Here is a 24,976-nt window from a genome sequence, read left to right as displayed (position 1 = left end):
AAACTTTTTCATGATTTCCAACTGTCTTTTTGTTAAGACAACAGATTTTTGGATTTCTGCTTGCAATCATTGCACGTAAGCATTTTAAATAGGCCACCCTAGCTGTTTCTGTTGAGTCATGGCCTCACTTGCTATCCTTGTAGACACAAGGCTACATCAAATCATCAGAAGATGTAAATTTATAGCCCAGCTTCCAGCAAAGGTCAGTGGTGATACAGAGCACTGTGAGGATGACTTACGGCAATCCCTTTCATCTTCTTCATCACCACAGTCATCTTGTCCATTACACCTGAGGTTTATTGGGATGCATTTTTGATTCTTGGTGCACTTGAACTGACCTGACAGGCAGACATGTGTGTCTGAAAGATAGAGAGGGAAGAGGGAAATCAAAACTGAAGCCTGGGTTTGAATATAAATAGATGCGAATGTAATCAGCTAAGAATTAGATTCACATTCTTAACTTAGGTATGCAATTACCCACCGCAGTTGAGTTCATCAGAGTTGTCCCCACAATCATTTTCCCCATCACAGATAAAAGCTGGCAGAGCACAAAGTCCAGTTCCACATTGAAATCGGCCTGGTTGACATTTAAACTCAGCTGGGGAGGGAGGAGGAATTAAAAAATATTAAAGCCCTATGGAATCGCAAGCTTGGCTCATAGCTTATTAATATTGCTTTTCTGACATTTGAAATATTTATTATATTATTATTCTAAATGTTTCTTGAAGTTATATGTTAATGTCTCACAATCAGATAGTGATCTGATTCAAATGTGCTGCTAATCTAGGCATAAGTCAGGCTGCCTCCAGATTATCTTTCACAAAATCACAGTGAGGAAAACAAAGGAATATGGAGGGACACATAAATGCATTCTGATTTTAATAAAGTCATATTGGTGCTAGTGAAGAGTACAGACTATCACTCACAAAGAACACTCTAAGCACATTTGGAAAAAGAGAACCTTTGTATTCCCTGTGATATGCTAGAGGAGTTTGGGTTGTTGTTTTGTTTTTATCTTTTTTGTAAAGATATATTCTCACATAGTGACTATATCAGAATGACTCATTTCACTAATATATGCTGTCTACAAGATCCCACTTGTATTTACTATTCTAATTCTCTTGTTGGATAAAGACAATGTTTTATAATAAATAATGGAATATTTTGCATGCAATGAAAATTCAGGTGTTACCATAATGAATAACTCCTAAAAGCAAAACTGAATTTTTATTATGTGATATCCATTGTGAACATACACACACATAACACTGATGAATGTAAACCAATAAAGCAAAAGTTAAAACATCTGTGACATTTCACAATTTGTTCACTTTGGATGGAGGGACATCACACACACACACACACACACACACACACACACATAAACAAATAGTCACTTTGTGAAGGAGACCCTGGCACAAAAATCATACATTCCGGTGAATTAATTCAATTAAGTAATTCAGCATTCTGTTAAAGCATCTTCTATGTGGAGAAACCTGTGCTAGTCACTGGAGATACAAAGGTAAAAAAATGACACAATCTCTACTTTCAAAGAGCTTATGATTTACAAGAGAGGACACAAAGTCAAACAAACAAGGAAAGCAGGTAAAGTATGATAATGGCAAGAGACAGACTCAAAGATAGTGAGCTAGAAAAAAATTAGGGAAGGAGAGAACACTTTCAGCTATGGAGGATAATAAAGGAAGGTTTCCAAGAGAAGATGGCTTTGGAGTGGATCCTTGAGGAAAACAAAGGATTTCAACAGGTAAAAATAAGGAGATACATTTCTGGCCTGAGTTATGGCCTGTGGGAGTTCATGGAGATATAAGATCATAAGAACAAGGTTAAGAACAGCTAATAGGAAATGGCATTATTAAAATCTTATTTTTTTTTGGTATTTACTAAAACTATTTCTTTTTGCTTAAGTCCATAAAAACAAAACAAAGTGGTATAACAACAAACTGGTCATTATGTTTCTTACAAATATTCTTAATTATAATTCTGCATTAGTCCACAATGAATGTATAGATATTGCATAAGACTATGCTTGTGCTGTTTCTGTGGCTTATCACATCTCCTCCTGTATTGTAGTTCTTTGTCAACGTGTTGGATCTCCCTAAATTTTAAGGTCCATGGAGGCAGAAATTGTTTCTTATCTTTGTATCTTTTCCAATGCCCACAATAGTGTTTTGCCCACAACTGCTACCTGTCAAACATTTCTTGAAAGAAAATGTTTTGATTTTGAGTTTAATGGCGAACTTTACACCATGCCAGTTATTTCAGCTTTCCAACTTTCACTTTCTCTCCTCATAAGCATTTCCCATGTTTACCTTTTAATTTTTAATTCTGAACTGAAGGTATAATCTCTGAAAATATTTCTTTACAATCAAAACTTTCTCAGTCTATAATAAGGCTCTCAGGCTATATAAGAATTACAATTACTAGAAGAAACACTTCCAGTATAGCAAGGCACCCACTACCCTAGAGATTTTTCTGTTGTGATTGCTCAGACAGTGAAGGGTCATAAGGAATATTATTTCTGGAGATATACAGCACTAACAGGGGAGATCATTATCTGTGATGTAGGGGCCTGGTGAATCACCTTAATAACATCTCCTTGTCAATACATATGTCCTAAATTAGAATTTGGAAAAAACTCCCATTGAAACCGATGGACTCTGGAGGGTTAACTAAAATATATTTTGAGAGTGACTTTAAGGCTAGTCGATTCAAGTAAGTTTCTATGTGAAGATGCTGTTTTCCAAAAAGTTTGGTTTGGCTTTGTTTTGTTTTGGATGACTAGAATTCTAGAGTTTTGTTGCTCCAATTCATTTGCGTTTATTGAGATAAAAATGGTGTCTTTCCTCACTACACCTGAGGATCTAGCATTCATACAGTTTTCAAAGTCAAAATCACAGCAACTACCCTGGGGGATATTGAGGGTGTTATCATGATTGACTGCAACCCATCTTCAACCTGACAGAGCAGTATTAGGGTGGCCAACTCTGCGACCTCTAAGAGACTATCACAGGAAAGTCACCTGCTGATCGTGCAATATGACCAAAGTTAACAGTGATGGTTTAAGAGATAGTACCTTGCAATGCCACTCACACATAGGTCTCTGGACACAGATTGGTAGCAACTCTGACCTTTGCAGCTGTTCAAAGCACAAGAGCTTACAAAGCAACGTTCAAGATTAGTTAATGGAGAGAGAAAAATTTGAAGGTTCTTTTCAAAATTTAACGCCAACAGAAAAGGTGGGAAACTACATCTCTTTAAAAGTAAAATTTCAGTTTGTAATCTGTGAAAGAGTTTATATTTTTGTTTTGTCTTCTAACTCTGTATCATGTCACATCAAAACTAGATTGAATATCCCTTTATTAAAAGTTATATAGTATTGTGGTTAGTACACAAATAAGACCACCTCATAAATTATGTAATTCTTGAATAAAGGTCTGATGGAGTCATTCTAAGTATAATACTCATCCACAACTTCTTTAAGAGTTCTGCCACTTCAGTATGTTTTTAAAGTGATGAGTGGTGTGAAAAATATATTTTTTATTTTAAAAGGTAGCAAAAGGCAGTATTTGAGTCCTAGCTCTAATTTTTGTAGGCATATATGATTGAAGAAGTTCTAAATTTTAAACATCATTTTTTCTAAATATACTCACGACAGTCATCAGGTTCATCAGATCCATCTCCACAGTCATCCACGGTGTCACATTTCCACCAGAACGGGATACATTTATCAGTTTTGCATCGAAACTAAAAAGAGAACAATTAGCCATGCTGCATATCTCATGTATGTGTTATGTGTCTATATATATGCATATATGTAATGAAAATAAGAATATTAAAGTGGATGTTAAAAGTCCATTTTTGAATTGTGAATATTTAAAAAGTTTTGCAGGCAGAGAAATAATTTGTAAAGGAAATTGTTCCAAGATTAGTTAAGCAATTAGAAGTTCCATTGGTAGTTATTAGAAATAGACAGAAATGGCATGAACAGAGATGACCTAGAGGCTGATGAGTCACCAGCAAAAGCTGGGGAATCAAAAATAGAATTTAAATTTCCCAGACAAGTCCTGGAAACTCCCATAGGAGTTGTAAAAGATGAATTCTACCCTACGATAGATTCCTGGCTGAATGACTAGGTTCTTCTTTGTAAAAATTGCTTAAACATTAGAAAATGCTCTACTTCCACTCCTCTAACATACTCTATCTAAACCTGACTTATCAGGAAGAAATCTTTTATTAGAACAATTCAAGTCAACATAGCAAGTATGTCCAGTCATTATGGATTTTGATTTGACTTGACTCACAATTACCTACATTCAATTGACAGAAGCATAATAAAAATGCTGACAACAGAGACTGAAGTAAAGCTATAGAACTTTTTGACAGACGCCTTTGGTAACATAGACTGGGGGGAGAAAAACTGTCGATAATGATTTTTCCCCCAAATAACCCATAAAACCACCCACTTCAACTTGAATGTACATTATTTTCTCACATTCCTTACTGGCTAAAGAAAAAAAGGACAAGTGACCAGGAAAAGCAGTAATTTCCCAACTGAATAGACTAAAGTCTGATGGTTTTTCTTTCTGAATGAGGTGTCAGGTAAAAATAAGAAACTGTGGAAAGCCCAAGATTCTATAAGGGGCTCTTTATTCATAGGTCACTCGGTTCTCATTTGTCCCAATTCACAAGTAGTAACAATTTAGAACAATATTATTGCCACATATCTGTTTACGTAAATCAGGCCAGTGGTCTTTGTCCCATTTCACCCAGAGACAGAAACATTGTTATTCCTGGTAATATCACTGTTGGCCTACTCAGCAGAGACCAAGAAAGCATAGCTAATGTATTCCTGCAAGTGCCTAAGACCATAAATAATCCCTTTCTCAGCAACATTCTGTTCATCTCTCACCTACAGAAAGTATAGGAAACAGAAAAGTGCATGTTTTCTCAAGAGAAGGCACATGCAGTTGAAATTTTTTGACAGAGTAAAAGTGTCTCTTCTATGCCAAACTCCTTTAATTATGTCAACCAGTCAGCAGAACGTTCAGGCAATTCCCCCAAGCTCAGAATAAAAACTCCATCCCCTCCCTTTGTCCCAAAGGAAATTGAATGAAATGCACATCTTGCAATATTCTTTCCAAATTAAAGACGTGGAGTTGATAGCTCTTTGTAGTTTAGTCATTCAAGAAATAGTTTTCATGGATTATTTTTTACAACACTTTCCATGTAACTAAAGTGGTTATTGGCATTTTTTTTCAGTTTTGATAGGAGATTCAGATAATAGAAAAATTAGTCACATATAACATTTCTCCAGTGAAGACGGACGCTCCCAATGCATGGCATTCCATCTCAGTCTTCTGGCTCTTGCAGCATTACATTCACACACACCTCCCCAACTCTTCCCTCTCTTCCCTCCTATGCCTAAGATGGTCTCCCTCCTCATCTCTGCCACATGGAATCACTAGCTCCCTTAATTCAGCTGTTAGGACTTACCCCACATTTAGCCTCACACCTCTTCTCCAATTATTCTGCATTTTTTGTATTTACTTAACTATGTACAAACTGTTTGGTCTTAGTAGAAAGTAAACTCCTTGAAGTTTGTAAATATTGTTTCATTTTTGTTTTCTTATCCCTACCTCCTAGAACAGTGTCTTGCATATGGCCAATGTCTTAAAATTGTTCATTGGATGGAAGAGAATTAGGAGGAAATATGGCCTCCAAATTATCCTTTTAATGCGTACTGGCTTTCTTCAAACCAACAGAGGGCTTGTTAGCTTTTGCTAGACTTGTTTTGCATGACATTAAGCTGATCCAAGGGCAGACACTGCCATTAACTTTAATGTGACAGTGAATATATTCTTCTGCTAACATGAAGAAAAACGTGAAGGTGGTGAAAGGCATCTCTGTGACTGTATTAGTTTCTTGAGGAATAGAAAAAAGATGAGAAAAGGTCACAGGCATTGTTGTACAAAGCACATTTGACTTGGGATAAGGGTAATCATAATTTTATTAGCTCAGTTGGTTCTTCACCATATCTTCTATCCCTCAGCAAATTGTTGTGCATTTGATTATTCATCTTTATTAAAGGTCAGCAGAACTGATTTGGAAACCTGTTTGTTATCTTTGAACAACAGGGCTATGAATCCAAGTGACAATGTGACCGTTCTGCTGTTTTGCCTGTATTGGCTAAGCCTGTATTCATGTCTGTTGTGTTTCTGCCTCCCATGGCTCTGGGAGAAGGGAGAAAATCATTGTCATAGACAGTGACTGACTTATCATGCCTTGGTAAACACAAATACACACACATACATACACACACACACAGAGGTCATTTCATTTCATGCATAGTAAGTACAATTGATTAAATGAAGCACTTAGAGCTTCATGACACAGTACTATTTTTAAAGTTCTTCAAATAATGATTTTAAAAAATCTCTAAAAAAATTTTTATTCACTAGATGAGTCTTATTAAACAAACATGAACTATTGGAACGATGTACAGCCCCATGATTTGCTATCTGTTTCATTTTTAATAGATATATAAAAAGACATTTGAGTAAAGAGAAAGCAAGGGTAAAATATATTTATCATGTTACAGTTTTTATGCTAATCAGCATCTTTTCATTACTCTCAGAAGGAAGATCTTTTCTATTTCTAGTCTGTGATCCATTTTTCATCCTTAAACTCAGTAACTTAAAGAAGATTAACACTAAATATAAATGTAAAGTATCCTTCACAGTAAATGTTCCCCAAGACTAATATCTTCATAAAATAAATTAAGGATTACATTCTTATCACCCACAAGAAGTAAGGACTATAAAGTAATTACTACAGAAAATTCATCCTAACACTAGCACAAGAATAAGGGACACAAAATCCCATTATGTACTCTGCTTTAGTAGAAGTAGGAGAAGTCTTCATTTAGATCATCACTAGGTAACTTCCAAAAAAGAAAAGCCATTTACTTTTGAAAAGGTTAGTGTTAAAGGGATTTTCCCTTGAATCTCAGAAGAAAGTTCCTCTTTATCTCCACTTAGGCTTCATGCATTTTAATTCCCAGTGGAATGAATAGGAATATAACAACTTTGTGAGCTATCAATTTTATAGAATTACTCTCCTACCATTGGTGTGACATCACTGCTTATAATGATCTTGTGATGCCAAAAAAAATACACTCTTCATAAGATAACACATACAATCAGTTGTCCATCAAAATGTATTGCACTACATGAAAGCAGTTTACAGTTTGTGTACAGTAGTATGTGGTTTATATTTTGCCTTAAATTACCATCTCCTTTGCTTAAAATTGTGTTTCCATGCACTGGCTTCTATCTGACAAGTAGACAATGGGGTAAAGAAAATAACCTGGCTTGCTAACCACCTTTTTCATTTCATAATAATCAGAGGTAAACCCATCTGACTGCCCCACAAATCAAATGACTTATAGGACAAAAAAAAATAAATTATTTCAAGATATCATTCTTGAAAGTAAAATAATGAAGCTGATAATGAGATAGTCATGTAAGTGGTCCAGAGAGGTTAAAGTCTTTTCTAGGTCTCAAATCTATGATCCAAAAGTATATAAGTTGTAAACATCTGTATATATTGCTTGAGAAACAGAGTCTTAGGAGCCAGGTTGTAAGGGTATGCAAATTCTATAACGTATCTATGTATTGTAATTATCTCTGAAGATGAATAAAGGCAGAGAAGCTATATCACATGCCAGTTCTTTGATGAAACCTCCCTCCTTGACTCGTTTAGGAGTGATATCCCACAATACTTCATCCAGATGGCTCATAATGTCACTTTTCCCATTCTATCTTAAATTAGAATTATTTCTGTATATTCCTTATCACCTATACTAGATTGTAATCTCCTTTGCTTACTCACTTTTGTGCTCCTCACAATACCTGTTATACTTTAGTCCTTCAATAAATCTTTGTTGAATGAACACGTCAGCGACCAAGAAAGAAAATCCTTTTGTTTTGCCTTTAATTGCTATTTCTTAAGAAATGAAACATAGTTGACTCTGTGAACTGGGTTTACATGTTGCAGAGTGTTAAAAAAAATTCAGTCAATTATTTGTATGTTTTGTTTAAGCTTAAATTGATTTAAAATAATTAACCAAACTGATCGCTGATATTGCCGTAGTTTACCTCATGCTTTTGTTTATAAAAGTTACTCTGTTTCTGGGCCATAATTAACCTTTCATTATCTTTGGTTATAGCTTATAACTTAGTTATAGTTTGGTTATAGCTTACAAAATTTCAGTGTGACAAAGCATTTGGGGGTTTACTACCTGCTTATGCTTGGTTACCTCAGTTTATCAAACAGAAATTATTTTAATCCTCAGTAATGCCTGATGAGATAGGAAATTATGCCACATCATGGTAACTGCATACTATTAGATTGTTATTAAAATGATTAGGATCACAGGACAATAGATTTTGAACCAGAAGGGGCCCTTCAGGTTATCTTGTCCCAAATCCTCATTTTAGGGATGGAAGAGTTGGAAGCCGATTGAAGTCCAGTGATCTGTTCATTGCTGCATGGGTTACAAGTAGTAGATCTAGTATCTGAAGACAGGAATTATGGTCAAATCCAGCAGTCCATCTCACATCAATAAAACCCTCTGACATCTGACTGTGGCATGGAAATGACTCTAGATCCTTGCATGCTATGATTGCAGATCACAAGCTTTGGTAGATCCTACCAAGCTAGAAATGTTTTGAGTAAAGTCCTGATGATGGGCTATATGTTTATTATCTAAAGCTCTGCCTCTGCTGCAAGGTTCAGGTAAGTTCAATATCAAGAAAATACAGCCACCAGGTCATCTTAATTTTTAACCTATGCAGTGAACAAAAAACATTCACTTTGGGGATGTGATCTGCATCGGTGGGATGAAATCAGAATCCATAAAGATGCCAAATATTAGTCATTATTTTTACTGGTATTGTTATTGTTCTCTTTTTAACTCATTGGTTGAAATGCTTATCAGGCAACACTGAGAGTCACATATCCACAAAGTCCTAGTGGGCTAGTCATATTTAGCAGATGGATGACAAAAATGCCTAAACGACTGTAGTCAGAGATGGAGGAAACAATACCTCTCATTCTGAATTATATATCTCTTGTGGCATATATGCTGAGAGGAGGGAGTAGGACCCAATATCTGTCATAAGGTGCAAATTACCTGATCCACAAGTATTTATTTAGAGCCTTCCATGTGCCAGGCACTGGGCAAGGTAAAACAAATACAAAAATAATTGTGAAATAGTCCTTGCCCTCAAAAAGCTTATAAACTAGCTGGGGAGAGACAACATGTACATAAATATAGGCATATGCAGTAAAACAGATACAAGGTAATTTGGGGGGAAGGCATTAGCAGTTGGAGCAGTCCAGAAGAGTTTCACATAGAAAATGGCATCTGATTTAAGACGTGAAAGAAGCTAGAGATTCTAGAAGCCAAGGAACAGTATTTTCTAGGCAAGAATGACCTTTATAGGGGACATTAGATGGAAAATGGAGTGTCATGTGTGAGGAGCCTCAAGAAGGCCATTTTGGCTAGACCACAGCATTCATGAAGAGGGGAAATGTGCAATGACTAGAAAGGCAGATCAAGGCAAGATTGTGAAAAGCTTCAAGTGTCGAACATAGGATTTGATATTTTCTACTAGAAGTAATAGCGAATCACAGCGTTTTATTAAATAAAGAGTGACACGGTGAGAGCACAAATTTAGGAAAACCACTTTGGCAGGAGTGTAGACTGACATAAGGAGAAACTTAAGGAGGACAGTGAAATTAGAAAGCTTTTCCAATAGTTCAGGTGAGAGATGACTTTCAAGTTGGAGTCTACCCAGGGGACAGATGCAGGAGACAGTGTGGCGATGGAAATAAGATGTAACAACTAATTAGACATGAGAGATGAGTGAGAGATTGAGAATGACACCAGCGTTACATACCTCAGTGACTCTAAGGATGGTGGTGCCCTCAGCAAAAACATGAGAGAAGTGCATCTTGGGGCAAGAAAATGGATTCTGTTTTGAACATGTTGAGTTTGAAGCATCCATTTGGAAATAGCCAACAGAGAGCTTAGGAAAGATTCTAGAGCTAGCTATATAGGTCTGAGAATCACCATAAAGATGATAATTAAACCCACAGGGGTTGATGAAATCACTAAGAAAAAGTATAGAGTGCAAAAATTACAAGGCTAAAGCTCAAAGGACTAGGCATAACCATGGTTAGGGGGTATGCCTTGGATGATAATCCAACAAAAGATACTGAGAATTAGTCACCACACACATAGGAGGAAAGTCAAGACATAACAGTGTCATGAAAACATATAGGGAGAATATATTGGAGGAAGTAATGGTCTTTAAGGGTAAATGCCGCAGAGCTGTCAAGAAGGATGAAGATTAAGGAAAGATTATAACATTTGACAATAAAAACAACCTTGGTGACTTTAGAAAGGATAATTTTATTTCAGTGGTAGGAAAACAGACTGCAAAGAGTTAAGAAGTTAAAAGAGAGGAGGAAGCAACTCTAAATAGCTTTTTCTAGGACTTTGGCTGAGAAAGGGAAGAGGCATATAGGATGAAAGCTTGAGGGAACAGTAAGATCTAAAAAGGTTTTTTCTTCAGAATGTGGGAACTTTGGGCATGTTGTAAGCAGTAAGGAAAGAGTCAGGAGACAGAGATTGAAGATTAGGAGGGTTATTATTTTTGGCAATCTTCTGGAAAAGATGGAAGAGGATGAATTAAGACTATAAATAAAGGGACTTGGCTTAGTGGACAGAAGGGTCATTCCAGTAGAGAAAGGAGTTAAAGAAGAGAGTAAAATACAAGATTAAGTGATTATGAGAGAAAACACAGCAAATTGTGTCTATTTACCCTGTTGTATGAGGTGAGGTCCTCACACGATAAGGGTCTAAAGGAAAAGGTGGGAAGACTTGAGGAGAGAAGGGAAGATTGGAAAAGCCACTGTGAGGAGTGAGATAGAAAATCAATTAGATGAGAGTAAAATGATTGCCTTATTTTAGTGAAGGGCCAGTTGAGAATGTATAACTAAAGTTAATTTTAAATTCATGTTGCATGGTTTCTCCAACTCTGTTTAGCACCATGTGAGAGAGAGTAGAGGAAGCCAATGGAGATTTTAACACAGGATTAGATTTTAACAAGATAGAAATGACAGTAGGGCAAGGAAGCAAGGGATTTGAGCAGAAAATATGGTGTCAAGTTGAACTGGTCAACCAAAAGGTTGCCAGAAATAGGAAGAAACAGGTGGAATAGGCAGTAAAGCCATGATCAGCTTCCTAATAGGAAGACATGGTCTCCCAGAAAAGAAACTACATACAGTTTGCTGAAGTATCTGCGGTCTTCAGTGAGAAACTTAGGCAAAGTACCATGCAATACATAGTATTGACTGAAACAAGGGGAATGATTCCGAGTTCAGTGGTAAATGAGCAAGAAATGAATCTATATTAACTAGTAATGATAAGAAGTGTGTTCATGATGTTAAAAAGATGTTCACATCTCCATCTTGATTTATTTGAATCCTATTTCCATTAATACTGATGCTAGTAATACTGATGTAGTAAGGAGACTCAAAATAGAACTATAACTAAGAATTATTGTGTTTTGGCAAAATTCAGTTGGGGGGAATGGTAGTCTTTTTTGAATAATATTTTACTATTTTTTCATGTGTTGTATGTATAATTACAATGCAAAAAACAATTTTTAAACATTTTTAGGGGGGCGGAGCCAAGATGGCAGCTGGTAAGCAGGAACTTGTGTGAGCTCTGTACCGAGTCCCTCCAAAAACCTATAAAAAAATGGCTCTGAACCAATTCTAGAACAGCAGAACCCACAAAACAGCAGAGGGAAGCAGGGCTCCAGCCCAGGACAGCCTGGATGGTCTCTGGGTGAGGTCTATCCCACACGGAGCTGGGAGATGGGAGCTGGGAATGGAGTGGAGCAGAACCCAGCCTAAATAGCGTGGACCATCCAGACCAGAAGCCAGGCGGAGGGGGGCCCTAGCGCCCGGAATCAGTGAGCTGCAGCAGTTACCAGACTGCTTAGCCCACAAACACCAAAGACTGCGGAGAAGGTTAGTGGGAAAAGCTGCGGGAGTAGAAGGAGTTCGCGGTTCGGCTTCCAGCCCCGGGGGCAGCAGAGGTGGGGCAGCTACAGCTGTTGTTACTTCCGGCTCCAGGCCCACCTGGTGGGAGGAATTAAGTGGCGGATCAGAGCAGGAGTGCAACAGCCTGCTGAAGATCTAAGCCCAGTTCGGGTTGGGGGTTGGGGAAGGAGCAGTGCTGGTGTGGCAGAGCCAGCACATCCCCCCCAAACGTGGAACATAGAACTCTCTAGTCTACAAGCAGTCATACCCCACTGAAAAACTCAAAGGTCAAGTTAGTTGGCTGGGAATATGGACAGGCAGCGAAAACGCACCGAGATTCAGTCTCAGACTTTGCATTCTTTCTTTGCTGACAAGGAAGACCAAAACATACAGCCTAAAGAAGTCAATAAAGTGCAAGAGCCTACACCAAAAGCTTCCAAGAAAAACATGAACTGGTCCAGGCCATGGAAGAGCTCAAAAAGGATTTGGAAAAGCAAGTTAGAGAAGTAGAGGAAAAATTGGGAAGAGAAATGAGAAGGATGCGAGAAAACCATGAAAAACAAGTCAATGACTTGCTAAAGGAGACCCAAAAAAATACCGAAAAATACACTGAAGAAAACAACACCTTAAAAAACAGACTAACTCAAATGGCAAAAGAGCTCCAAAAAGCCAATGAGGAGAAGAATGCCTTGAAAGGCAGAATTAGCCAAATGGAAAAGGAGGTCCAAAAGACCACTGAAGAAAATACTAATTTAAAAATTAGATTGGAGCAAGTGGAAGCTAGTGATTTTATGAGAAATCAAGATATTATAAAACAGAACCAAAGGAATGAAAAAATGGAAGATAATGTGAAATATCTCATTGGAAAAACCACTGACCTGGAAAATAGATCCAGCAGAGATAATTTAAAAATTATTGGACTACCTGAAAGCCATGATCAAAAAAAGAGCCTAGATATCATCTTTCAAGAAATTATCAAGGAGAACTGCCCTGATATTCTAGAGCCAGAGGGTAAAATAGAAATTGAAAGAATCCATCGATCGCCTCCTCAAATAGATCCCAAAAAGAAATCTCCCAGGAATATTGTAGCCGAAATCCAGAGCTCCCAGATCAAGGAGAAAATACTGCAAGCAACCAGAAAGAAACAATTTGAGTATTGTGGAAACCCAATCAGAATAACCCAAGATCTGGCAGCCTCTACATTAAGAGATCGAAGGGCTTGGAATATGATATTCCGGAGGTCAATGGAGCTAGGATTAAAACCTAGAATCACCTACGCAGCAAAACTGAGTATCATGCTACAAGGCAAAATATGGATTTTCAATAAAATAGAGGACTTTCAAGCTTTCTCAGTGAAAAGACCAGAACTGAATAGAAAATTTGACTTTCAAACACAAGAATCAAGAGAAGCATGAAAAGGTAATCAAGAAAAAGAACAAGAAAAAGAAATTGTAAGGGACTTACTAAAGTGAACTGTTTTGTTGACATTCCTACATGGAAAGATGATGTGTATGATTCATGAGACCTCAGTATTAGGGTAGCTGAAGGGAATATGCATACATATATGTTTATGTATATATATGGGTGAATATGTATGTATGTATATATCTATGTGTGTATGTGTATATATATATATATATATATATATATATATATATATATATAGAGAGAGAGAGAGAGAGAGAGAGAGAGAGAGAGAGAGAGAGAGAGAGAGCGGACACAGGGTGAGTTGAAGATGAAGGGAAGATATCTAAAAGAAATAAAATCAAATTAAGGGATGAGAGAGGAACATACTGAGAGAGGGAGATAAGGAGAGATAGAATGGGATGGATGATCTTCCATAAAGGTAGCAAGAGGAAGCAGTTCTGTGGGAGGAGGGGAGAGGGCAGGTGAGGGGGGAATGAGTGAACATTGCTCTCATCAGATCTGGCCTAAGGAGGGAATACCATACATACCCAATTGGGAATCTTACCCCACAGGAAAGAAGAGGGAAGAAGATAAAAAAAAATGGGGGGGATGATGGAGGGCAGATGGGGGTGGAGGTAATCAAAAACAAACACTTTCAAAAGGGGACAGGGTCAAGGGAGAAAATTCAATAAAGGGGGATGGGTTGGAAAGGAGCAAAATGTAGTTAGTCTTTCACAACATGAGTATTGTGGAAGGGTTATACATAATGATACACATGTGGCCTATGTTGAATTGCTTGACTTCTTAGGGAGGGTGGGTGGGAAGGGAAGAGGGGAGAGAATTTGGAACTCAAAGTTTTAAAAACAGATGTTCAAAAACAAACAAAAATGTTTTTGCATGCAACAAGAAAGTAAGATACACAGGCAATGGGGCGTAAAAATTTATCTTGCCCTACAAGAAAGGAAGGGAAAAGGGGATTTGAGGGGAGTGGGGTGACAGAGGGGAGCGCTGACTGGGGAACAGGGCAACCAGAGTATATGCCATCTTGGAGTGGGGGGGAGGGTAGAAATGGGGAGAAAATTTGTAATCCACACTCTTGTGAAAATCAATGCTGAAAACTAAATATGTTAAATAAATTTAAAAAAAAAAGTTAAAAAAAACATTTTTTTTAAAATTTTTGAGTTTCAAATCCTCTGGTAAGCAATGGTAAGCAATTTTATATAGGTTATATGCAGAGTAATGCAAAGCATATTCACATGTTAGTTATGCTATAAAAGAAAACACAGACCAAAAAAACGCAAAAAGTGAAAAACAGTATGCTTCAATCTGCATTCTGACTCCATCAGTTCTTTCTCTGGAGATGGAAAGCACTTTTCATTGTGTGTCATTTGGAATTGTCTTGGATCACTGTATTGCTGAGTATAGCTAAGTCATTCACAGCTGATCATCACAAAATATTGTTGTTACCTTATACAATGTTCTCCTGTTGCTGACCATTTCACTTTGCATCATGTAAATCTTTGTGGGGTTTTTTCTGAAATCACCCTGCTTGTTATTTCTTATAGCACAATAGTATTCCATTATAATCATATACCACAACTTGTTCAGTTATTCCCCAATTGATAGACATTGCCTCAATTTCCAATTCCACAAAAAGAGCTGTTATAAATATTTTTGTATAAATAGGTCTCCCCCACCTTTTTAAAAATCTCTTTGGGATACAGACCTACTAGTGGTATCACTGGATCAAAGGGTATGCACAGTTTCATAGTTCCACATTGCTCTACAGAATGGTTAGATCAGTTTACAGTTTCACCAATAGAGCATGTGTCCCAATTTTCCCACATCCCTTCCAACATTAATCATTTTTTCTTTTTTTTTCATATTAGCTAATCTGATAGGAGATGGTACCTCGGAGATGTTTTAATGTGCATTTATCTAATCAATAGTGATTTAGAACTTTTTTTTTAATATAACTATAGATAGCTTTGATTTCTTCACCTGACAACAGCTTTTTTTAATATCCTTTGGGGAATGACTTATTTCTTATAAATTTGGTTCAGTCTTTTTAATATTGAATCATCCCCTGCATTCCTGGTATAAATCCCATCTGGTTATAGTGTATAATTTTTGTGATATATTGCTGTAATCTCTTTGCTAGTATTTATTTACTTACTCTTATTTATTTAGCTAGAATTTATTTTGCCTTAATATTCATTGGGGAAATTGGTCTATAGTTTCCTTTCTCTGTTTTTGCTCTTTCTGGTTTAGTCATCTGAACCATATTTGTGTCAGAAAAGGAATTTGGTAGGACTTCATGTATTTTCTCAATAGCTTACATAGTATTGGAATTAATTATTCTTTAAATGTTTGGTAGAGTTCACTTATGAAACCATTTGACTCTGGGGATTTTTTTATGGAGCTAATTGATGGCTTGTTCATTTCTTTTTACAAAGATGAAGTTCTTTAAGAATTCTACTTCCTCTTTTGTTAATTTGGGAAATTTATATTTTTGTAAATATTCATCCATTTCACTTAGTTTGTCAGATTTGTCATCACATAATTGGGCAGAAAAGCTAGTAATAATTGCTTTAATTTTCTCTTCATTGATGGTGAATTCAAACTTTTCATTTTTTGACACTGGTAATTTGGTTTTGTTTTTCTTTTTTCATCAAATTGACCAAGGGTTTATTTTATTGTTTTTTTTTTCATAAAACCAGCTCCTAGTTTGATTTATTAGTTCAATGGTTTTCTTACTTTCAATTTTATCAATCTCTTCTTTGATTTTCAGGATTTCCAACTTGGTTTAACTGAGGATTTTTAATTTGTTCTTTTTCCAATCTGCTTTTTCTCTATTTTATTGATGTAAGTGTTAAGAGATATAAATTTCCCCCTAAACACTGCTTTGGCTGCATCCAATATATTTTTATATGTCATCTCATTGTTGCCATTCTCTTGAGTGAAATTACTAATTGTTTCTATGATTTGTTCTTTGACCCACTCATTCTTTAGAAAGAAATTATTTAGTTCCCACTTAATTTTCATTTTAATTAATTCTCCTAGTGTAATCCTTTTTAATTCCTTACATTTTTTTATATCATCTGTAAAGGCAATCAGTGAATGGGAAGATCTTCCCCGCCCATTTGAGTGGGCTTCTGGGGTGGGGCTCCCAGGGTCCTGGGGGAAGTATCTAGGACTGGAGCCAATGGAAGCATGTGGTAGGAGGAGCTTGCTGAACAGTTGGAGCAGAGCTAAGAGACAGTTGGTGAGGCAGTTGTTGAGAGCAGTTAAGAGCTGAAGGAGAGAGGAAGCAGTCAGCTAGCCAGAACACAGCTGGGAGATTGCAGCGGAAACGGTGGTGATGGCGGCAGGCGCTACAAAAAAGCAGGACTGACCCTCATGGAGACTGGAGAGTGCCAAGCAGGGGCTTGAGGCCAGTGGGTGGTCTTCTTGCTGGAGGGCCCTGGCATTGGGAGGCAGGGGGGGGAGGAAGAAGCACCAGTATGGCTTGGCTTGCTGTCATAATGTTTTTCTGTGACCTACTGGTCACTATTGTGAGATGGGCATGCTGGTTTTGGAGGATTCTTGCCAGGATGTCGAATTAGGGACACTGGTCCATGCGTGTGCTACTTTTGAGTTTCAATAAATGTTTTAATTCTTCTGCCTTCTACTTAGAGAATTCCTTATATCCTGCAATTCTGGACCATTCAGGCATATTCATGGTTATCTTTGAAGTCATGAATTCTACTTTACTGATATATCATCTCATCAGAGTGAACTTTCATCCACACCCTCTCTCTGTATATACTCCTTCTAATTTCCCTAATGGTGATAAAGTTCTTAAGAGTTACAAGTGTTATGAGTGCACATGTATGATATATATCAGATTGCTTGACATCTTGGGGAGGGGGGACTGGAGGAAGGAAGGAAGAAAAAATTTGGAACTCAAAATCTTATTAAAAAAATGTTGAAAACTAAAAGAAAAAAATTACAAGTATCATCTTCCCAGGTAAGAATGCTAACAGTTTAATATTATTAACTCCTTTATATTTTCTCTTTCCATTTTACTTTTTCATGCTTCTTTTGAGTCTTGTATTTGAAAATCAAATTTTCCATGCAGCTCTGTTATTTTCATCAGGAGTGCTTGGAAGGTCTCTATTTCATTGAAGATCTACTTTCCCCCCAAATAGATTACACTCAGCTTTACTAGGTAGGTGATTCTTTGTTGTCATCCTTGTTCCTTAGACTTCTAGAATATCACATTTCAAGCCCTCCAATCCTTTAATATAAAGCTGATAAATCCTATATAATCCTGACTGTGGCTCCATGACATATGAATTGCTTTTTTTTTTTTCTGGCTGCATGCAGTATTTTCCACTTGACCTGGTAGATGTGGAATTTGGCTATAATATTCCTGGGAGTTTTTATTTTGGGATATTTTTCAGGAAATAATTGGCAGATTCTTCTGAATTATATTTTATCTTCTGGTTCTAAGACATCAGGACAGTTTTCCTTTTTAATTTCTTGAAATATGATGTCCATGCTCCTTTTATTGATCTTGGCTTTCAGGTGGTCCAATAATTCTTAAATTATCTCTCTTCAGTCTATTTTCCAGGTTGATTATTTTTCCAATGAGATATTTTACATTTTGTTCTATTATTTCATTCTTTTGATTTTATTTTATTGTTTCTTTATGTCTCATGGAGTCATTAACTTCCACTTGCCCAATTCCAATTTTTAAGGAATTAATTTTTTTCATTGAGCTTTTGTACCCCTGTTTCATTTGGCCAATTCTGCTTTTTAAGGAATTGTTTTCTTCAATGAATTTTTGTACATCTTTTTGTTTTTACCTATTTTTTGTGCTTCCTTTACTAAGCTGTTGACTCTTTTTTTCATTATTCTTTTGCATAGCTCTCATGTCTTTTCTCACTTTTGTACCTCTTTTATTTGAGTTTTAAAATGCTTTTTTGAGGTCTTCCAAAAGTTCTTTAGGGGCTTGAGACTAATTCACATTATTCTTTAAGGCTTTTAAAATAGGCATTTTGAAATTGTTGCCCTCTTCTGAGATTGTGTTTTGATATTCCCTGTCACCATAGAAACTTTCTATGGTCAGGTTCTTTTTTTTGTTTTATTTTGTTTTGGTTTTGCTGATTTTTTTCTGGCCACCTTTATGACTTTTGTGTTAAAGTTGGGCTCTACTCCTGTGTTGGAGGATGCACTGTTCCAAGCTTTTTGCTTGGGGGCAGAAGGGCCTTACCACGGGGCTGTCCTGGGGTTCAGGGCATAGCTACTAGCTTGCTCTGACTCTACCTGTTCTAGACTGTACTCCCCTTTTACCCCAGTGAAACAGATCTTTCCTGCTGTCCTTCTAAGTTGTCTTGGGCTATAACATTATTTCACCCCATCACTTTTTGGTTCTGCCACCCCAAAATTCATTTTTGGGGCATTATTTTATAGTTGTTTGGAGGTAAATATGGGAAAATTCGGGTGAGTTCCTTCTGTACTCTGCCACCTTAGCTCCACCCCCCTCCTCATTTCCAGGGTAGTAATTTTCTTTACATATGTGTGTGTACATGTATATATATACATATACATGTATATATATACATATACATGTATATATACATATACATGTATATATACATATACATGTATATATATACATATACATGTATATATATACATATACATGTATATATATACATGTATATGTATATATATATATAATTTATTTATTTTCCATTTTCAACATTCACTTCCATAAGTTTTTTAATTTTCTCCCCCTCCCCAAGATGGCATGCAATCTGATATGGGCTATATACATACATTCCTATTAAACACAATTTCACAGTGGTCAAGTTGCAGAATGGAAGAAGCCATGAGAAAGTAAACAAAACAAAACAAAAGAGAAAAGACTCTGCTTTGCTGTGCATTCCAACTCCATACTTCTTTCTCTGCATGTGGATGGCATTTTCCACTATAAGTCCTTTGGAAAACTTTTAGGTCCTTGCATTGCTGAGAAGGGCTAAGTCTATCAAAATCAGTTCTCGTACACAGTGGCTCTTACTGTGTACAATGTTTTCCTAGTTCTGCTCACTCCACTCAGCATCAGTTCATATAAGTCTTTCTAAGTTTTCAAGGTAGTAATTTTCAAAACAAAAATAAGCCTAAATATTATTTGTTGTTGTTCAGTCATGTCCAATTCTTTGTGACCCTATTTGGGGTTTTCTTGGCAGACATACTGGAGTGGTTTGCCATTTCCTTTTCCAGCTCATTTTATAGATCAGGAACTGAGGCAAACACGAGTAAGTGACTTGCTCAGGGTCACATGTTTAGTAAGTGTCTGAAGCCACATTTTAACTCAGGTCCTCCTGACTCCAGGGCTGGTGCTTTACCCACTGTGCCACTGAGCTACTCCAATCAATTGGTTATTTGCCAATCAATCATTGGAAAGAGAGCTATGAACATTAGTAGTGCTATGAATAAAATCACCAGCTAATGGTGAAGCCAATGCGTCAATATCTTAAACATGAAAGATTATACACTTTTCTAACTGGCGTGGCCTAGACTTTGTTGTTTTTCTCACAGCCCCACTCAACAGAATTTGCACAGGAATGAGGACATTGCAATGAGAGGAAGGCAGGTTCCTGGAAAGAGGTGCCACTCTGAGTGTGACAGAGGTGGCTTGGGGTTAGGTCATACTTATGCTTTGTGGTAGAAACAGGCAAAACTCTGCAAAATGTGTGTCTAGGGGGATGGCAGATCAGAGAGGTTTACTTGGTGAAGGAGTGTACCTTCCTCAATGCTGACATTCTGACAAAGCCCACTTATGTCTCCCTGATTATAATTCTTCTTGAAAACATGCAAAATGGGAAACTGGTTGAAGGAACAGTAGAAGACCTAGAAGATTTATCACTGTAGTTATCTACAAGTATTTAAAGGACTATCATGTAGAAACAGGATTAAACTTTTTCTGTTTGGGCCCAGAGGGCAGCTCTAGGAGTGATGGGTGGAAACAGAGAGAAGTAGATTTAAACTTGCCAGAAAGAACAATTTCCTAACAATTAGAACTACCTGAAAATGAAATGCCTCAGGTGGTAATGGGATATTATTAATCACATATTATATAGATAATTGAGGTTTTAGCAGGGGCAATTAGATTCTTGAGTGAAAAAAAATTCCACTTCAGAAATGTATAACAAATACATTAAAATTTGCTTTTCATTATATTTCACATTATACTACATTGATGGAACATTTGTAAAACCTTTCTCCTTCTCCCCTTTTCTTTTTTTCTCCAGGTACATTCACCAGTTCTTCGAGTCCCATTCTTATCACATAGCAAATTGATTTCTACCATTTTATTTTCCTAACTCATTCTGTGTACCTCCCTAGACCCATTATATTACTCTAACACCATACTTGGCAGAATATCTTGGCTTGTTATTTGCTATTCTTTTTTGTCCTTCTTTCCTTCCTTCCTCCCTTCTTTCCTTTCTTTTTTTTCTCTTTTTTCACTCTATTTTTTCCTTTCTTCCTTCCTTCCTTCCTTCCTTCCTTCCTTCCTTCCTTCCTTCCTTCCTTCCTTCCTTCCTTCCCTCCTCCTTCTTTCCTTCCCTCCTTCCCTCCCTCCCTTTCTTACTTCTAAAGAAATAGGTAGAGAAAGGGAATTAAGAACTTATCACCATATCCTATGGAGCAACTTCTCAAACCTCTACTTACCTGACTGGCTGTACAATTTGAGAGGCAGGTCCTGTTATCAGCTGCAAGGTAAAAGTTCGTGGGGCATGCACAGGTGTGTGTTCTGCCAGGGGCTAAGAGACACAGATGACTACAGCCTCCATTGTTTAGCATACAGACATGTTTAGCAACTGCAGGCAAATGAAAAAAAAATACAGTATGATTTAGTATTCAAGACCTGGAAAATTGGCAGGTGGGGGAGGGGGCACAGAACATGTTTTAAAGCCCACAAATATTTCGAGGCATCTGGTAATCAAGACCTAGCACCTCAGCAGGACTGATAATCTAATTTAACTTCTAAAAAAAGCAACACACTGAGCAAAAATGGCATTTGATTTTACAATGAAGGAGCTTAAAAGAAAGCACTTGTACACTAGAGTATTTATATCACATAAAAAAGCTTTCTTCTGAAACTGATACAGAGCACTACAAGCATTTGGAATGAGGATTTCTGTATGTTTCTAAGTATAAAACTAAAATAAAAACAAAACAATCAATAGTGCATCACTGATCTTTCATACCACTGCAGCTAATTTGCTTGTTAGTTTTATATAAGTAGGACTTCTATGGAATGGCTGCTAAAGGTCAGCTATTGTCATAAGATTAAGTCAGGATGTGATGATTCATATTCCCTAAGAGAATGTATTCTCCCTGAGTCAAGGAATTGTGTCAGCTTTGTGTATGTGTGTGTATGTGTGTGAGAGAGTTCCCAGTGCCTAGGACAGTGCTTTACATATAACAAGTACTTATTAAACACTGGTTTACTTTAAGTTAGGTCTAGAGTTTCCTTAAATACCATTAATTCAGATTATGAAAACTCTTGTTATTTGTCAGCATAATTGGGCTTCTAGTATACTCTCATTTCCTTTGACTGGCTTGACTTTTAGAATAATATCATTTAAACAATCCAATAAGTATCCAAAACATCATTAATTTCTTCAAAGGATTTCCTAATAATCTCACTCAGTATATGCTGAATTCACTCATAAACTCTCTAAATAATGGAAACTATGGTAATCATTACTAAAAACTTCATACTTAACCTTTGGTAGAATCAGAAATGAGATGTGGGTAGAAAGTGTTGATGCATTTATGGAAAGCATGGAAAGAATAATTACCATCAGGTTGTCTATAAGAATGATACACCTGGATATCTGTTATGGTATGCCATGAGTTAATCAGGGATAGTCTGTCTGCTCCCGAGGTTTTATGGGCACGGCTGAGTGACTTGGTTTTCCCGTCAGTCCAGTAGATGTAGTCTTCAAACAATGTTAGTGCAATCACCCCTGGAATATCTTGATTAGGGACTGTAATAGGAGATGGTAAGATTAATGTTCGGTCTTGGAAGACTGCCAGTTAAAATATTCAATACTGCATGGGCTGACAGATACAACTGCTACATAACTTTATGTGAATAATTGCCGTGACAACCTGTCAAGCCTGTAGGGTTCTTTATTACTAGTTAAGAGAATGCAGGTTTGGGCACATGATCTCTGTTTGCTTAGACTTAGCTAGTCCAACTACTAGGAAGAAAAAGAATGAATTCTTGTTAACAAGTTAACCGCTTCTGAATACTAAACAAATAACACTTAAAAGGAATTGTTAGCATTACATATAATGTCTATTTATACATGCGATTGTAGTAAACTACAGGCTAAAAGTCATAATGGGAGGTTTTGGTTTTTTATTTTTAATTTTAAAGAAAAGAAAATATCTAAACTCTCAAGGATGGAACATCTACTTGACCGTTAGTCAAGTGTACATCTTGAAAGATGCAGTGCCTTTGGTGCTACTGTATCAATTAACTATAATTTTTCATAAATTATTTTTGATAAGATGAACTCCAGAAAAATAAACAAATAAGCAAAAAATAGCAACAAGAAAACCACATCAATTTATAATAAATATCACAATGCCCGATCCTTAGTTGTATACTACATAGAACAAAATGGATTTTCTTGGATAGCAATTATAATTGTATTCATTAAATCCCTATGAGTAGGGTAAGTATATATAGATTAAGAGTAGATCCAAAACAATGAGCCTTTAAGTCATACTGGGAAAGTAAACTATATTCTCTATCTTCTTAGACTTAGAAAAAATGACTAATGAATACCATTTTAAACAAAAAGTTTGTATTTTGAATTTTCCTTCAGTTCCTGAAGATCTTAAAGCATCAAAATAATGCTAGAGAGGGGTACGGGAGATTAAGGGCCTCAATGTTACATAGACTTCCTAGTTTTCTGTTGGTAAATTTTTGAGAAAAAAAGTAAATCTATAAATTCTACTTCTTGTAAAAGCTCACAGTAATCAAATTTAATACTTTTCAAGGAGTAGTGGATCTTTATTCAATCTTCCTTTAGAGAATTACAATTTAGAAAAGACATTCTAAATCTATGATTAACTCAACATTCAACCAGCAATTTGCATGAGTATGAATCAATTGTTGAAATAAGCAAAAGAAAATATGTTTGCATCGTGAACCAAAGGTAAGTACAGTTTAAAAAAAATGTATTTGGTAAGGAAAAAGATTCCTATTTTAGAAGTATTCACGCTTTCCATTATTTATATTTTAATGACTGTACAATAAAGTAGTGGCATATTCCTCACTCGATAATGACTTAAGGACTTGTCAAAATTTCATATATATGCCATGATTGCTAGGGTGTCTTCTAGCCTTTGGGGGAAAAGTTACTCAGAGAATTTACATTGTCAACTGAGGAGTAGGCATTTACAAATCTGCTGATTTATGATTTTCATTCAGATGAGTTAGGGCTGATTACAGAATTTGTGGTAGGTAGATTATGGTTATCATTAATCATGCAGGACCCAATCAGAAGTCACAGGGGTGGGGAGTGAAAGGGGTATTACAAAATAGATAGTGTACAATTCAGGGAGTAAAAAACATTTAGGTTGTATTCTTTCAATATCCCCAAGCATAAGTCTAGCAAACTTTAATGGAGTGTATCATAGTGCAAATCAGTCCTTATCTTTGAGTGAAAAAATAGGAGAGTTGTAGGGATCATGGATCAAAGGAGGCTCAGATCTATGGAATGATGTAGGACTAGGCGGTGAGTGGTGCTGACGTTTTGTAAATGGTTATTTCATTTTATTCTGGGGGATTTGGCAGTATGATTTCTGATGTGGAAATTGGGACACTGGCATGGAAACTCACCATTGAAGCAGACCAGCAACTAACTCATTTGCAATTTATAGTCATGTAAAATGTCTAGGGTACTGAAAATTCTTGCCCATGTGTGTCAGAGCAGGCCCAATTACTTCCTATCTCCAAATCTGGCCATCCATACATTTTCCTGGGCCTGAGACACTCAGGCTTTAATATTAACTATTCCTGTTGACTATACAATCAAGCTAACCATCACCTCAGACCTGGAATTAGGCTTATTCCCAAACAAAGGGAGAAAGAATTGCAAGGCTTTGTATTAGGTAATACTATGAAAAAGGAACTATTACGAAAGAACAATGATTCATCAATAATATCAAAAAGGAAAATCAACTAATTTAATAAAACTTTTACCATAAAGTAATGCTACTAATTTGACAGGCTACTTAAAAAAATACATCAGTGTCATTATTTGGGGTAATAAATAAAGTTTAAACTACTTAGCCTGATATACAAGTTCCTCCACAACCTGCTAGATCCACCCCAACCCCCCCTCACTTCTCCATC

General features: G+C 36.5%; 1 protein-coding gene across 1 annotated transcript in view; it reads right to left on the bottom strand.

Annotated features, from left to right (window-relative positions):
• The window catches only part of LRP1B (LDL receptor related protein 1B), a 2,306,513-nt gene that overhangs the window by 302,369 nt on the left and 1,979,168 nt on the right, over window positions 1-24,976 (bottom strand). The window contains exons 61-65 of the mRNA XM_036744555.1: window positions 22,404-22,592; window positions 21,268-21,416; window positions 3,672-3,765; window positions 482-598; window positions 240-359 (exon numbers count right to left, since the gene is read on the bottom strand). Coding sequence (XP_036600450.1) covers window positions 240-359; window positions 482-598; window positions 3,672-3,765; window positions 21,268-21,416; window positions 22,404-22,592 — 669 coding nt within the window. The remainder of the gene's footprint in view (window positions 1-239; window positions 360-481; window positions 599-3,671; window positions 3,766-21,267; window positions 21,417-22,403; window positions 22,593-24,976) is intronic.

This window comes from Trichosurus vulpecula, chromosome 2, assembly GCF_011100635.1.
Source record: "Trichosurus vulpecula isolate mTriVul1 chromosome 2, mTriVul1.pri, whole genome shotgun sequence".
NCBI classification, from domain to species: Eukaryota; Metazoa; Chordata; class Mammalia; order Diprotodontia; family Phalangeridae; genus Trichosurus; species Trichosurus vulpecula.
Note: the sequence above shows the minus strand (reverse complement) of the source record. Positions and strands in the feature narration are given on the sequence as shown.